Source organism: Anser cygnoides, chromosome 8 (genome assembly GCF_040182565.1).
Source record: "Anser cygnoides isolate HZ-2024a breed goose chromosome 8, Taihu_goose_T2T_genome, whole genome shotgun sequence".
Classification (NCBI taxonomy): Eukaryota; Metazoa; Chordata; class Aves; order Anseriformes; family Anatidae; genus Anser; species Anser cygnoides.
In genome coordinates, this window is record NC_089880.1 from 3876187 (window position 1) to 3891967 (window position 15781).

The following is a 15781-nucleotide window of genomic DNA, read 5'->3' on the forward strand; positions in this document are numbered from 1 at the left end:
TCAGTACAGACAAAGAGAAACCTTCAATGTTTTGTAATATTCTGAAATCATGACCTTCATAACAGAGACATATTTCAAATTTGAAAACAAATTCACTAACCTTTCATGTGCTTTACATCATCACTTTTTTCCAAATGTTCTAGCTATAAAATATTGCTATGAGAGAAGGCAGTAAAGAAATACAGTCAACTCTAAGCTTTCCCAATGGGAAGAAGAACAAGAATTGATATCAAATCATCCCACTGTTTTTTCCTTTCTCTTTCCTGCCTTATCAAAGTGATAGCATCTGGCAATCCCCTGGATGTTTCCCTGTTACATCTCCATATTACATTAAACCAGCCTACTCAGAAGGGAATATTGCATCTATGTTGATAATATGGCAGCAGGGAAGAGACAGAATGAACTGAATTGTTAGAGACCTTCTGGCTTATCCAGGCAAAATTGTCAAATAGTAGGAGGGAGACTTACATAAAAACTTTAGAAGAGCATTGACCACAGAATAATCAGGGAAGCAAAGGAATATCTGCAATAGAGGATTTTTTTTTCCACAAATTTCATCCAACAGTGATTAAAATGCTAAATCCAGGGGAAACTACTACTCAAATTTATGTTTATAGGACCATCATAATGCAAGAGGAAAATCATTTGCTAGAAGGTGGAGCATAGCATAGAATCAGAAACGGGGTCTTGCCCCAGAACACCCTCAATGTGATTCGGACAAGTTAAACACCTAAACTAGGCTTTTCATATGGTCTTAATATGTAGTTCACATATAGAGACAACTCCAGTAGGTGACTAAGCTCTACTACATAGGGCAGGATGAATCATCCTTTGAAAGTGCCATTCATTCCATACTGAGAAATACCAACTTCTGATGATATCACTTGCACAATAATGAAACAAGCTTTGAGGACTATCTTAGACTAGCACCCATCTTTTAAAGGGCTGCAGCGAGACGTGATCAACTTTACTCTTAACTTTCACTTGCACATCACTAATCTAGCTCCAAAATAGGAATTATGATTCTCATGAGTCACACAGGGAGGAAAAGAAAAAGGCAAGGTAGCAGTAGCATAAGCATTAATACTGCATTTGTATTGCAGTATTATGTAGAGCTAGACCCTATTTCCAAAGAAGGCAACATTTTGCCCTGCTAAGCCTGGGGACCTCATACAATGCAGTACAAGTATATGAGGGAACAAGCAGATGGAGATGAAACAAATGAGGAGGAGGACAAGGCAACAATGAATTGATTGAGTTAGATATAATGAGTAGCAGTCACAGCACATTAGTTGCCTAGTCAGTGTTTACATCGATAAGATAATTAGTCTTCATAAAACTGCTTGCTATCTTCACATTAAGGAAAAGTATTATTGCATGCAAGTTCCTCATAGGTTAGAACAGCAAATTTGGGATGCCAGAGGCACGTTATGTACCACAGCCCTATAAATCTTGAAAACTAAAGCCTGTATTAGCACTTCTACTACCATGCTGTCAAAACAACAACAACAAAAAAAATACAGAATACTCTTTTGTCAATGTGAAATGAAACTAAACACTGACATTTGAATACACTAACAAAGATTATTTAATCTAACCTAAGATCAAACCCAGGAAAAAGCCTACCACTTACAAAATTGTTACCACAGATACAAAGTGATCATCATTGGCAAACACATTTTCAGTACTGCAGTGTTACACAAACTGTCTGCAAACCTGGCAATCTTTGGCGTAATTGGTTCAATAAAAATAATACAAATAACTTTAAGATTTAGGAATAAACATACTTATCTCATTCACCCAGAATATTCACCCACCTTCTTATCAATTCTTTTGATGAAGGAACCTCCCCCCCTTCAGAGTTAATCAACAATACCTTGGACTATTGATACAACAGATTAATGAATCAGTAGGTGACATAAGCAGAGCACTAACTTATTCATGGTGCAGCAGTCAAGTGGAAAAAAAAATCACATGGACCTGCCCGATGCAGTACACTGTATGCATCTGTACAGTTAGATTTATATATAGTCCAAAATTAGTTCAGACATTTGCACAATGCCTGAAGGTTTTACAGACCAATTCAAAAAACTCCCTTTACATACTACTGAATTAATTTCACTCATTTGAATATGGCAGTCTTGCTGTGCTGTAATTTGCCTTCTTTTGTATATTTTTTATTGTAAATAGTCAGACCAATTAATTACAATTCATGAGTTAAATATTGTGTATGTCTCTATTACGGGGCTGTGCTGAAAGTAAATGTTTGCCCACTCATCAAGATTCTGTGTTGTCAGTATGAAACTTTTGTCAGTCTGAAAGTACACAAATATGAAGAAAAGAAATGCTCAGCCAATCCAGCCACCTTTCTGTGGTTATTTTTGCTATCATCTACAGTTTAGTCACCTATAAGAACTGGAGTATAGCACTATTCAGTGCTTTTAAACAGAATAAACACATTGCTCAGAGATGTGTGAACAACAGCTGACATTACCAGATAGATGGAGATACACTTCTGTATTAACTGAAGGAGACTTTGCTCATTCACAGGAAAAACTTATGTGAAAAATCATTCTCTGTATGCTTGTAGGGTTGATGTTTTATAACCTGGACTCTACCTGGATGAATGCAACCTCTGATTTTTAAGCTGCATGCTTAAACAGAAGTACAACTTCAAATGTTAGGTCTGCACACTTGCCATCATTATCTTTTGCTAATTCCTCATCTAGGGAATGAAATACTCTGAAATACATAGGGTGAAGAAGGTAAAAGCCATCCAGAGGCATGCAAAAGATATTAGGCTGTCACATTGGCATGGCAGTCTGCAAGGAAGTGTGAGGTCTTCCTTCTGACACCGAGGAGTCATCAATTCAATGTCAGCTGCATATTAAAACTTGCAGTCCTCTCTCTCCATAACCAAGCTTGGCCCTGAACTGTAGTATCATGAACAGGTAAATTATACAAGACTCCAAAGACAATTTCAAGCACAAGTCTGTACATAAAATTAAATTAACCAACTTACTAACTCTCTCTCAAATGGGAAAGACAAATAGACTAATATCATAAATTATGCACCATAATCGCTGCATACTTCCAGCTCTGGTTATCATTAAATGTATGCAGCTCATCCTGGCAGCAGTCCAATACATCCTCAGCAATAGTTTCTTGCTGGATAAGCTCAAGCACTTGTATGGTAGAACTACTTATGTTCTTACAAATTACACCAGACATTTCTCATTAGCGTTACACCTGAAAACCCATTCCCAAGTTGGATATTATCCATTCTTTCATAAAATTAAAAGCATATGAAATGCATAGAAATAAAAAGCTCAGAATACCTTAAGCCTGTGTTTTAATAGAGAAAAAGGAATAAAAAAAAAAGCCACAGAATTTACCCAACAGAATTACAGACAATATACATCACTAACAGGTCATTGTTCAATAAAGTTAGAAATAGAGCTGATGATTGTCTTAGGTTACTTTGAAATTTTTAAATATAAAAATACCTGAAGCCCAATCCATAATACTCATCACCCAGGACACAGCTCTCCTTTACCCTGGCATAGCCCTCATCATTCATGATCCAGACAGCTACAAGGGTACATGCAATAAATGTTTCCATTCAATACTAGGACATTCATGTAACATTCATGTTTTCACACAAATCCTTGCTGTGAAAAATACCCTTTCTTTTATAGCTTGATCATAAGCATCCAGAAAAGGCAGAAAACTCTAGGAAGAGTAAAAATTGAAGTCGAATGGCAAGAAGTAGAGCTACAAAGACAAAAAGCATTTGTACAGCCCCATGACACAGCCATGAGTGACACAATCAGCAGACCAGTAACAATGTGCCTTGCAGCCATTTCCCACACTGGTGTGTTTCACAAAGGCGCATGGTTCGTGACCACTGCAGGACAGATGCCTCTGCACTTGGAGAAGCCCCCCACCTGCTGCAGAAAGCCACTTCTATAATATTGCTTTTGGCTACAAGGGTAAGCTCAGAGCAGGACTAAAGAGACAACCTTTGCTTACGGCATGACCTGCAGTGTGAACAGGCCTCATAAGTGTATTTGTAAGAATACAATCATTCAGTGAAAACAAACATTAGAGGAGCTATGCACTTCCGTCCATCATTATCCAGATACTTTCCTTCTATCAAGGTATCTCTATCCGTAGGGATATTCAAAGCTTCACTGGGCTAGGCTCTGAGCAACCTGACCTGATACTGAAGCCAGCCCTCTGCTGAGCAAATTGGTGGATTACATGACCACTGGGAGTCCCTTCAAACCTTTTTTCTGCGATTCTCTGAATTACTGCTGATTTACTATGACCCACAAATTTGTAATCTTAATGACTACAATCCATTTTAATGGTGATTCACTGCAATTACTTTAATTCATTTGATTATTGCAATTCATATCTAAAAATAAAATCTTATTTCCTCTAAATTGGTGAATTGGTACAGTGAAGCTGTCCATCTGCTTACCTACACTGGTAGCAACAAAAGATATCTGCTAATTTTCCCCTTTCTAGAAAAAGAGTCCTATATATTTATATATATATATACACACACACACGCTCCAATAAGCTGCTATATAAAACTTGTTACAGGATTGGTCCTTGAAAAAAATAAATAATAATAACCTGAGAGGCTACCCCTTTGACCTGGTCATCATTACACACCATAACCACCTTCCAGGCAAAACGTACACTGACAAGCATTAGAAGGAGACTCAGGAAGGCAGCAAGGAAGAAAATAAACTTCAACAGTTGAAAAGTCCCTTCTAAAAGAGCACCTTTGCTGCTTTGACTGCTTTGAGAAGTGAATCCTGAACCACAAGGAGCAGCTGGAAAGGTAAAGAGCCAGAGTAACAGTAAATAAACCAGCTTTTGAAGATCCTTTGTGGTAACTTGCCATCGTTGGTGTTAAAATTATTAATAACCAAAGTTTTCAAGCTCTTACATAAACTAACATACTCGAGATTGTTTCTCATTTAAAAATATTCTGAAAATATTTGGAATATCCAGAAAATATTCTGAATATTCTAAAATATTCAAGAAATTGCTAAGCTAAAGCTTAAGATATAACTAGAGGACACCATCAAATTATTGTGTAACTAAATAGATGTTTGTTTAGATAATGCACAGGTCTTTGGCTTTTATCACTACTTTTTAGAAGTCCTTATTCAGTGCCTTATTCATCTAGCTAATCAGCTGAACTCCAGACAAACTGTACTAAAAGATGGAAGTGGCAAGTGATCACGTGTCCAAAATGATTAAAGTGGGGAGAGAGAGATTGTGCAAGTGTACACTTACAAAGTCGGCAAGAACATCAGAAGTTGAAATTACAGGTTTCTTGTGGGAAAAATGCAGTAAGTGGGACATTCTGTAGGCTCCTGCCAGGGCAAAAGGATTAAAACATAGCAGCTCAACAGTTCCTGCGGCAACTGTTGTACTTGCACAGACAGCGGGACACCATAAGGAGAACTTGATGCAAAAACAGTGTGGCTTACCACATATGAGATCTTCTTCCTAGGTCTGGCAAGTGGTTGAGGGGTGAGAAGGACATATCACTGGGACACACTCAAGGAACATAAAATATCTTCAGGATTCCTTTTTGGAGAGGATTAACCGATACCTGCCAGAACTATTAGCAGTATGTCTTTCCTCTTAAGACCACCTAGTGATTTTATTCTAACAGCCTTAAAGCATCATACAGTTCTTCCTCACTCCACATTGCCAGAAGGTTCATTTACTTTGAAGTAACTGCACTGTGGTAATGCTGTAAATATGAAGTACATCTCAGAGATAGACTTTAAAATATTAGTGTTTGGTGTCTCCTCCCCTCCCCGAATTCTGTTAATTTAGAGAAATTAAAAGCAGTAGGAGATCTGAGGACAGAACATAAGGGCTGCAGGATCAGATTCTCACTAAGCTGGCATGAAAACTAACCTTAGGGAAATGGAGTGGGCGGTTGCTAAAAAGATACAGCCATCTCAGGACACACAATTTTTATGGCATTAACCTTTTCATCATTGAGCAATGCCAATATCCAGCATGCTGAATACTGCTTCTATAGTAACTAGGACAGTATCCAAATTGGATTTAAGCAAATTATTTAGCTTATTAGGCATACTAATGTCCACTGTTTAATTCCATTAGAAACAAATAAAATTTCAGTTAGCAAACAAATAATAGGCACACAGAAATAGGCACAATTTCATATTTTTCCCAGATGATCTTGGCTTTAGTTACTCAGCTAAAGTCAACAATAAGTTTAGGAAAACTCCATATGGTGTATTATATATGAGTCTAAAAAAAATGCATATTGTCCAAACAGGTTTAAATCATGTACTCACTGTTTAATATCTCAACTCTCTTGCAATAAGGTTGCAACTAGCAACTCCAGAAACACGGGTAGTGAAAATGGGAACACAGAGGACCTTCTGTCATAAACTCTTCCCCAAAAGTAGAAGACAAAAAAGGAACGAGAAATGTTCATTGATGTTAATACACAGCAATTTAATCCTGCACTGGTGGCTGTATCTTACTAGATCTATATAATGAATAGATACTTCTAGATAATCTTTTCATTTCAGCTTTCATAAAAAATATCACTAGTGTGGGAGTTTTAAAGCAATATAAAGTATTAAAGCTTACAAACCAGTTGGGATAATTATGACATAAAAGACTTAAAAAAGACTTAAACTATCTAAAAATATACCTACACACACTAAAAATATCCCACAGACAAAGGAAAGTTCCTATCCAACATGTATAGAACTACTTCTAGGATAGCCAGCAGGAGAGGTAAATCACAGTGCATTCACTCAATGATGGAAAATTTCTTCTTTCTACATTTCTCATGGTCAGGGCTAGAAAAGTCATCGCATCAGAGAGAAGAGCAATAATGAACCCGGAAATCTCTTCAGACTTCGAGACAATTCTGGAAAAAATCATTGATGGATTAGTTTCCCTTATATCCCTTGGATCCTGCTTTCCTTACTATCCTCCCTTCTGCTTTCTTGTGCTTTGATCTATTTCTTATAAGTAAAAAAGGCTTTAAGAGAAGCTGGAGAAATAGAACCTACTTAATGTTATTGACTACTCCAATTGCTTTCATTACCAGCAGGTGAAGATGAAGAAAGAAGGGGAGCTGGCTCATTTCTGTACTTCCTGGGGTGACTAGCACAACCTTACATGCAGGACATTTATTCGCATCTGGTTCTCTATTACACAAGTGCTTAACAACTTAAACAATTATCTGCTACAGTGAAATTGCTTACTAGGGTGTTACAGGTTTATGAAAGCCAAGCTCAGAAATTGCTTGGGAAGATTACATTACAAATAAAGAACATTTATTGAATTACTGTGCTTTATCCATTTCAAAGAAGCAGCAGCTTTCCAATGCTTGCCTTGTCAGTAGAAGATATTAAAAAGTTTCATTAGCACAATTAGTACTTCTCATCAGCGTCAGTTCTTTCTCTTACGGTTCCATTGCTCCCAGTGAATGATTAGTGTTGAAATCCTCTTCTCTCTGAATATTTACCATCCTGTTAGATATGGCTGGAAGTTTAATCTTTCAGGGCATTGTCAAATAAAATGTGTTGCTTTTCTTGATAGTAAAATACTACACAAATAGCCAGAGCCTCTCTTGGGGACTGTTTCCAACAGTGGAGTACTCCTGTCTAGCAATGATGGAACAGATGCATATTGTGGTACATTGATATTTTATTGTAAAATGTTACTAAAATGAACTACAGAAATTATCAATTGAAAAGAATTGTGCAAGCATGACTTTTACCTTTATATAAGGTAATTTCTATTCAGGAGCTGTTTAGATGAACAGTGCAGTAAATAAAGGCTGAACAATATTTGGCAATAGCATGTACAAGGCTCAGACTCCAAGCAGGCAAACTTTCCTGTTTCTGCCAAGGAAAAGAGTCTGTTGGAACAGAGGAAAAGCACACAGATTCTAGAGATGTATTTCCCTGCACACTCTTTGTCAAATGATCTGTATATAGAACCCAACAAGATTTTAAAAGGTCCAATAATTTTGTTTGTTTGCTTTGGGAATGAGGTTATTGGATAGTCAATCATGACACTTGCTTTTTAAGATGATCTCTATACTGTTCTGGAAAAAAATAGCGACAAAGACTGCCTGAGCAATTCACTAAGTCCCACCTTCAATTCTCACATATTTCCTTAAAACCACTTCTTCGTGTCACCTGTTGGGATTGTGTTGTACCTGAACTCATAAGCCAGGAGTAGTTAATGGAATACAAGATTTGAAAACAAAAACAATCATCGCCCCTAATTCAGATGATCCATGAAATCAAAAACAAGTTTTCCCTAAATCAAAATGAGTCAAAGGGATACCTGTAATTGAAGGAACAACTTTCCACAAAACAGCAAGCCAAGGATATCCAAAAGTCACTGAATGCTGTAGAGGATATTTTGCAAGTGGGGTTTTCAGTTAAAGTGTATTTATTTTATTTTTCCTATTAAGTCACTGTATAATTTCACTTCCATCAAAGACTGTGTGTATTTAATTCTGTTCTGATAGTTCACATTTACGTATGGTATTCAAAGCACGGCATTGCTGTAAAACAGTTTTCATTTCCTTAAAACATCATCAAAAACCTGCTGATTATTTTATTATCATCATTACTACTAATGGGGTAGAACTGCTATCATAATCTTCGTAGTTTTTCCTTTCAGGAAAAATTCCTTTCAGGATCTACATTTTGCATTTAAGGGGCTATGCAGAATGTTAAGAGCTAAATCATGGAGAAGAGATCAACAATACATAACAGTATTATTAGAAACAAATCTGCATGCCATTTTAATATTGCACTTCCCTGGTTTTATTTCATGTTGAAGCACAAAGTTATCAGGCATCTTACTGCATACCTAAAGAGGATTACAAATCGCGGAATGGGGACAAATACACAAATGAGCACCAACAGATATATTTGGTAGCAGCATACCACTATACATTATATCCTTATTTGTCTAAGAGCAGACTCCAGTATGCATATTTAGTGTATTCAGTGGAATATCTTAAGGGTCCATTGCAAAAAGAAAAAAATAAAATAATTTAAAGATTTAAAGAAAAATATATTTTGAAAGTTACAAAAAAAAAAAAGACTGTTTGAGAAGTGGTGACTTTGAAGGCTGTACTTCAATGGGAGACATGAAATACTTTTCACTTAATTCCTTGTTGGCATTCCAGCATTGCCACAAATTCATACAATTGCAGTTCAGTCATTCATATGCCACTAGTTTGTGCATCCTATGCCAAGTGCCCTACTGGCTACAAGTTTTAAGACTGTTGACAAGCTACTTAGGTACTGGAAGGGGGGGGGGGGGGGGGGGGGGGGGTAAGAGAGAGAAGGAAGTGGTAGGCTTGAAAATTACACAAGAGAGAGATTATACATAATGCCCTTCTTAGGCAGAAAATAAATCCACAGAACCCAAAGGGTAAAGGAGAAACAAAGATTGACCTCTTAATGTTGAATCAGCTGTAAATTGTCTGAGTCATCTTGACTCTCAGCTATGCGAAAGCTCACAATTCAGTGGAGAATAAATTGCATAATGAGCTCTGCAGAGTGCATAACCAAGGCAAAGGGAAATGTCAGCCAGGATCTCTTGAGAAGCATTAAAAAAAATAACTAAAAAATAATCACAAAACATTGCTGTATTGCTACAAAACATATCCCCAGTAAAAACTAAAAAAGGACAAAGCCTACCAGCACAGCTAAGCACAGTTCAGGGCTCTGTGCTAAGAATTCAGAAGTCTGTTATGCATTAACATAAGTTTCCCACAAAATTTAGAGAGGTAGATGATTAATGTAACTGCTATCTGAAGGACAGAAGTCAGTAGTGTTCTCACAGCTGTATATATTAAAGGATCTGCCCACTGACATACTAATATTCTAATTTCTGTGTTCAAAAAATGTAAGTTCAGTAATTTCTAAATGTGAATACAGGGTGAAGAAATTATTATATCTTCTCTAGAGATTCCAATGAGTATATCTATATGCATAACAGGGTGGGGGAGATGAAACATTGTCTAGATAGCACCACTTAATACTTTTCATAGGAGAGTACCTAGAATACCTAAACCTAAACTCACAGAGGTTTGCAAGAATAGCAGAAGTTTGCATCTGGTGATACTGAGTCATTTTAAAACTAGTACAGTTAAGATTTAGGGTAGTTAGGGTAGTTAGCCTGAGTCCACCAGGCATTTTTGACAATTAACTCACATATCTAAATTACCTCCATTAAAGAGAGAGTTAAGGTTACCTCACAGTTTTGGACAGCTGTTTTCAGCATGTGTATTATAAAAAGATGCTTCATTAAGCAATAAATGAGTTAAAACTTCACAAAGAAGGTAGAAATAAAACAGGGTTTTGGTAAGGATGGAAAAGGCAGGGAAATCTTAGGCCAAAGGAAAGTTGAACAGTACTCTTGGAGAATAATGGACCTTTGGAATCTAAATTTATGGTCTGTCATAAGATCTGCATGAGTTAGTATTGCCAGAAAAGCTAACTTTTGATACTTCATGGCTTTGAGGAGATTAATCTCAAAATCTGACGCTTACATAAACTTTTTTAATGGAAGAGGTGCTTGGAGGAAAACAATAAATAACCAAGTGCAGCAACATGCTATAAGAATTCAATGCTTTATACCAAAAAAAAAAAAAAAAAAAAGGACAAAAGAGACTGCATCAATGATGCCTTGAACCAGCAGAATTTCTTGACAGCAACAGGAAGTAACAGATGTTTGCACAGCTCAGGTTCTGCCATAGAAATTCAGCTTCCGAGCTTTCAAAGTCTTCGAAAATTTACATTTTTTCCTCCAGCTTAGGTAGTTGGATACAGACTCCAGGCTCCATCCAATAGGATCAACACATAAAAAGAAGGTTCATCTCTTTGAATTGCACTAATGAAAGTATCTGGAAAAGATAACAGAATACCTAAGGTATATCTTCTTCTATCATTTGTGAATTGAAGAGGACAGAGGTTTTCTGAAAGATTGACAGTAGCAGCTTACAAGACTGCTCTGTAGAGAAGAGCTAGCACTTTGAAAGGTGTAGATCTTAACACCACCAGAAGAATGAAGCTTGCAGAGGCCCTGGTTTTCTTACAGCTAGAAGTTTCTGTACATCTCATCTGTTCAGATAATTTATCTCCCTAGGTCAGAAACAAGTTAGGGGAAAAAAAATCCACTATATAAGGTAGGTATTGCTAGAAAGACCAAAAGAATAGAAACTAGATCTACCAGATTTTCTCATGATGTAATGCCATTACTTAGCAGAGTTGAGCCTATGCTTAGGAGCAAGCTTTAAGAGAATGAAAAACAAACAACAACAACAACAAAACAACACTTTATTCTATCTTGCTGCAAGAAGGAGACTACTCTTAGCATTCCCCTCATGTAGATCAGTCTGATCTCCACCTTTTCTTTTGCTCCTAACCTGCAGGCTACTCATGAAAAAGTCATACGTTTCTGCAAAGAGTAAAATAGAACCTGACTAGCATGTAATGCAACTATTCCTTGCTGCTGCTTCCAGCCACCACCTTCATGTCTCCTTCTAGGGCCGAGGTACTGACCTTTGCATAGCTTCAGCTGTTCTGCCCCATGCTGTGCTGCCCCTGCTTGCCACCCAGCCCAGAGTGCCTGTCAGAGGGCTAACTCCCTGCTTTCCAGCTGCTGCTGAGCTCTGGAGAAAGGACATCCTGCCAGGACATCAGTAGCATGGAGAGAAACGGCACCTCAGATGCTTCTCTGAGAAGCAAGCTAGGACTTGAGTACAGTCCCATGTCATATCCTGTATCCCTTTCGTGTGTGCTCTAATAGCCAAGTAAATAAAGGCTAACAGTCTTCCAGGAAAATGAAGTTTTCCTATGTCCCATGATAAATACAATCTTGAAATAGAGACTGGGGAAGCTGTATACAGCCACCTTAACTATTAACGTGCCTCTGCAAATAAATGGTCTCTCTGACAGATAGCCCAGTCCTATAAATGTTGCAGACATCAGGTCTCCACAGGGACATAATCACCACCAAATGACAGTCACCACCACTGGCACCTCATGGTTGCTATTCTGTTTTGTCAGCATAGAGAACTTTGTGTGGCTGCATGGTTACAGATACTTGAACTCACCAATTCCTTCTTTTGCTCTCCTGCTGCTGCCTAAGCGTAAGTACAATTGTTGCCTTAATATGTCTTTGATGTATGTGGGTGGATTAATTTCGTCTGCTAGAGAAATGAGGAACATATAATGAAGCCTTTAAAGGAAGGCTGTGATGTCTCACAGACCTTCCATCTCATCACCCAAATACTTCAGCTCGGGTGCCCAGATATTGCATACTTCTCTTATCCAGTTACTTTAAAAAAGAATTACAGTTATTACACTTCTTGACCACCTTGTCATCCTAGAGAACACAGCAAACAATAAGTGATTATAGAATATAGTACTGCTACTGTACATCTGTTGTCTTCTATTTGCATATCTTACCCAATGTGGGCTTGAATTATTCTTCAGTTTTTACAAACAACAAGGAAGAATATGAATAAGGCTGAGCAACTCCCTCCAACATTCAGGAATAGAAACCATGTCCCCTGACCCCCATCTACTACTCCAGTTGCTCTGTACTGTCTCCTTAGTGACTTCCATGACATAAACTTATGTAACAGTATCATTAAATCGTCAGGTTTTTGGATCCCTTAGTGCCATTAGATTTGATGATACGGAGGTCACGCATCTTGATGCAGTCTCAGCGTGACATAACACAGGCAAGAAAAGCCAATGGATCTGCAGTGATTTGTGTCACAGTGGATCACAAATGTTGTTTGAAAAGAGTGAACATAAATTGCCAAGTTACAAAACTAGCTGAAGTGATGTGACAGAAATAATACCAGATGATGAAACAATTTTCTGTCCACATGGATGCAACTTCCAAAATGTGCTGGTATAAATAAATGAATAATTTAAAAGCCAAGGATCTGTGGAGGATGAAAACTTTATCAGGAAAGGTCACGTAAGTCATAATGTTTATGCCATGCACAAATTTTCCTTGGAATATTGTTGTTTTTCCACAGTTCATGACATCACCCTCCCTCTATTTATCAGATATCTTTAAATGTGTCATATTCTGAGCATCTCACAGCAACCAAAGCACTGGCTTCCCAACACCAGTGTGAGGTAAGAAGATGGGTACCAAGACACAGAGACTTTAGGAACTAGATCCACAGATGGATCTTAATACTACTCAACTTTTACTTCCAAAATCCAGTATTAAGCATCACTGAAACCACCAGGACACAATTTAACTGCTGCCAGTTAGCATAAAATCGAGGCATAACAATGCCCAGCTGTCTCTGTAGTAAGCCCCAGGTGGCACATGCAATACAGCACTGGAAGTCTGTGGATGAGTAGAAAATTGAATGAAAATTCCCCACTCTCCCTCACCCTAAGCAATGTTTATCTGAAGATGTTCTACCTTGATCTGCAGTCCACAGAACCCAATGATACTAGCGTGCGCAAGTAAGTCAGGAAAGTTTGTGCTCAAAATACATCTTAGTTCTTTTCCTCAAGCTTCCCCATACCAAATCAGCTGTACAAGTAACATGCATAAAAGATAAGCTACATGTTTTTTTATACACGATTCAAATGTTTGGACGTAGAAATGCTTAAATAAAAATAAGAACAAAACCTCTGTAGATATAAATGAGCACAACTACCCTAAACTGAGATGCCAATATAAGATTTGCTCCGTAAGACAGTCAGGTTCTCCTTCATACCAATGTTTTCCTGGATTCCACCAGACAGATATTGTTGTATAATAATATATTTGTTACAATGTAGTTTGGCCCATTCTAGATGTGAACATATGCCTATTATAAGAGCAGGAAAGGGACATTTGCACACCACAGAACTTGTGTGACTGCAGCGTAGCACACTTACACCTAAATACTAGCACAAGATTTCCCACAGGGACTAAGGTGCTCTCCAGGCCACCGCACATACACAGCTGCGACCAGTGTGCTCCCAGTCATGCTCACAGCTATGGCTGTGCAGTGCTCTTAGCCATACCCCTGGTAAGCTAACATTAGCATAGGTAGGCTAGCAGCTGGGACACAGCCATAGCAGCCAGGTACTCCAAAACCCCAAAGGTCTCAAGTTCTGCTGAATTTGTGTGTTGGGGGGGGGGGAGGGGGGGGTGGGGAGCCTGACTGGTCAACCGCAAAGTGGCTCAAATAGAGCCCAACAGAGCTATGCCATGCTGCAGCTCTGGCTCCACTGCAGGGCAGATGTAATAGGGCCATTTCTACCGTAAGCATGATCTACTAGCATAAGAGCTAAAGTAAATAAATAAATAAATGAATAATAGTGCTTTAGTAATTATAGTGTGAATGATCTCAAAAATAAGAGCAAGATATAAGGAAACTGTTTTAAATGGAGCTTAATTTACTCAATATGCATAATCCCAAAATGTCTCCCAATCCTGACAGGCTGAATAGCCTTGAACAACTACTATAACTTTCTGTTCCGCTGCTCCCAATCTAAAAAATGGTAATAATGATATTTACCCCAAACGTAAGGTGCTTTAAGGCTGATGAATTAGAAGTTTTCTAGAGTAATGGAAATTCAGCATGAAGTTTTATCCACCAATAACTATATGGCTCCGGCTCAGAGGTACTTCACATTGCTGGATTTTGGCATTTCAGAGCATTAAATTCACTTAAAATTAAATTGCAGGCTTAGGGACCCCCCTTAATTCCCTCTTTTGAAAGAGCTGGAAAAAAAGTTACGCTTGCAGGGACTGAAATTTTATTCACAGCTGCAAAAAAAAAAGAGATCATCAACCAGCAGATAGCACTCAGTATTGAGGCAACCATAAATCTGTTGGTAAATATAAATCAGTAGCCACTGACTGTCTTCTTAAAAAATACACCCCAAAAAATCTTAGCAATATAACTACAGCTTTTCTTACCTCAAGAAGTATGAAGCATGGCAACGTCGTGTGGCTTCTCTGAGACTTATGCCTGATGTTTGAAATCATGTTCACCTGCGAAGAAAACAAAGTATATTGTGTCTACCTGTAACAAGCTGGCATGGCTGAGAATAACATGCTGACAACAAACTACAAAAGGCCTGGCTAAAACACAAACATACCAAAACAAAGAATGGTGAGAATTACAACAGGACAGAGGAATGCATATTACTTTATACCACTATGAAATGAGTTAAGTTATTACTTGAAAGTACTTAGAGTTAATTTAGAATTGACAACCATTTTTGTTCCAAATAACAGTACATATGCAAAGATTAGTACTTATAATTGTTTTAATTATATCACTCCTCACTTTGACCTTTTTAGTTTCAAAACAAAACATTTATCTCTTTTCATTAGAGTTTTTTTGAATTCTGTTGACTTCAAAGAAATTTAAGCACATTCTTAAAGTTTACACTAGAGGGCTTTGCTGAGGGAACATTAGGTGAAGGCTTAAAAATTTTCAATCTACCAGCTTTCTACAGAAGCACAGTAACACAGGGCTACCAATCTGTGAAGTCATGCCTTGAAATCCCAGTAAAGCAGACTTCTGGTTCTGAAGGATCCACGGAATGTTTCTTCTCAATACCACAGATACGTAAGATTTCCTAGCTCCTTGCAAGAAAATTAAGATCTGTGGTGTTTTTTGTTGTTGTTGTTTTTGCTTTTAAAAAGGCATCAACTGCCTAGAAGAAAATCCTGTAGTACTAATCCC

General features: G+C 37.7%; 1 protein-coding gene across 2 annotated transcripts in view; it reads right to left on the bottom strand.

Moving 5' to 3' along the window:
- The window catches only part of PLPPR5 (phospholipid phosphatase related 5), a 97798-nt gene extending 82717 nt beyond the window's left edge, over nucleotides 1-15081 (bottom strand). For both annotated transcript variants that reach the window (XM_067001939.1, XM_067001937.1), the window contains exon 1: nucleotides 15007-15081. In XM_067001939.1, the coding sequence (XP_066858040.1) occupies nucleotides 15007-15075 (69 nt within the window). In that variant the 5' untranslated portion in view covers nucleotides 15076-15081. The remainder of the gene's footprint in view (nucleotides 1-15006) is intronic.
- Nucleotides 15082-15781: the final 700 nt, after the last annotated feature.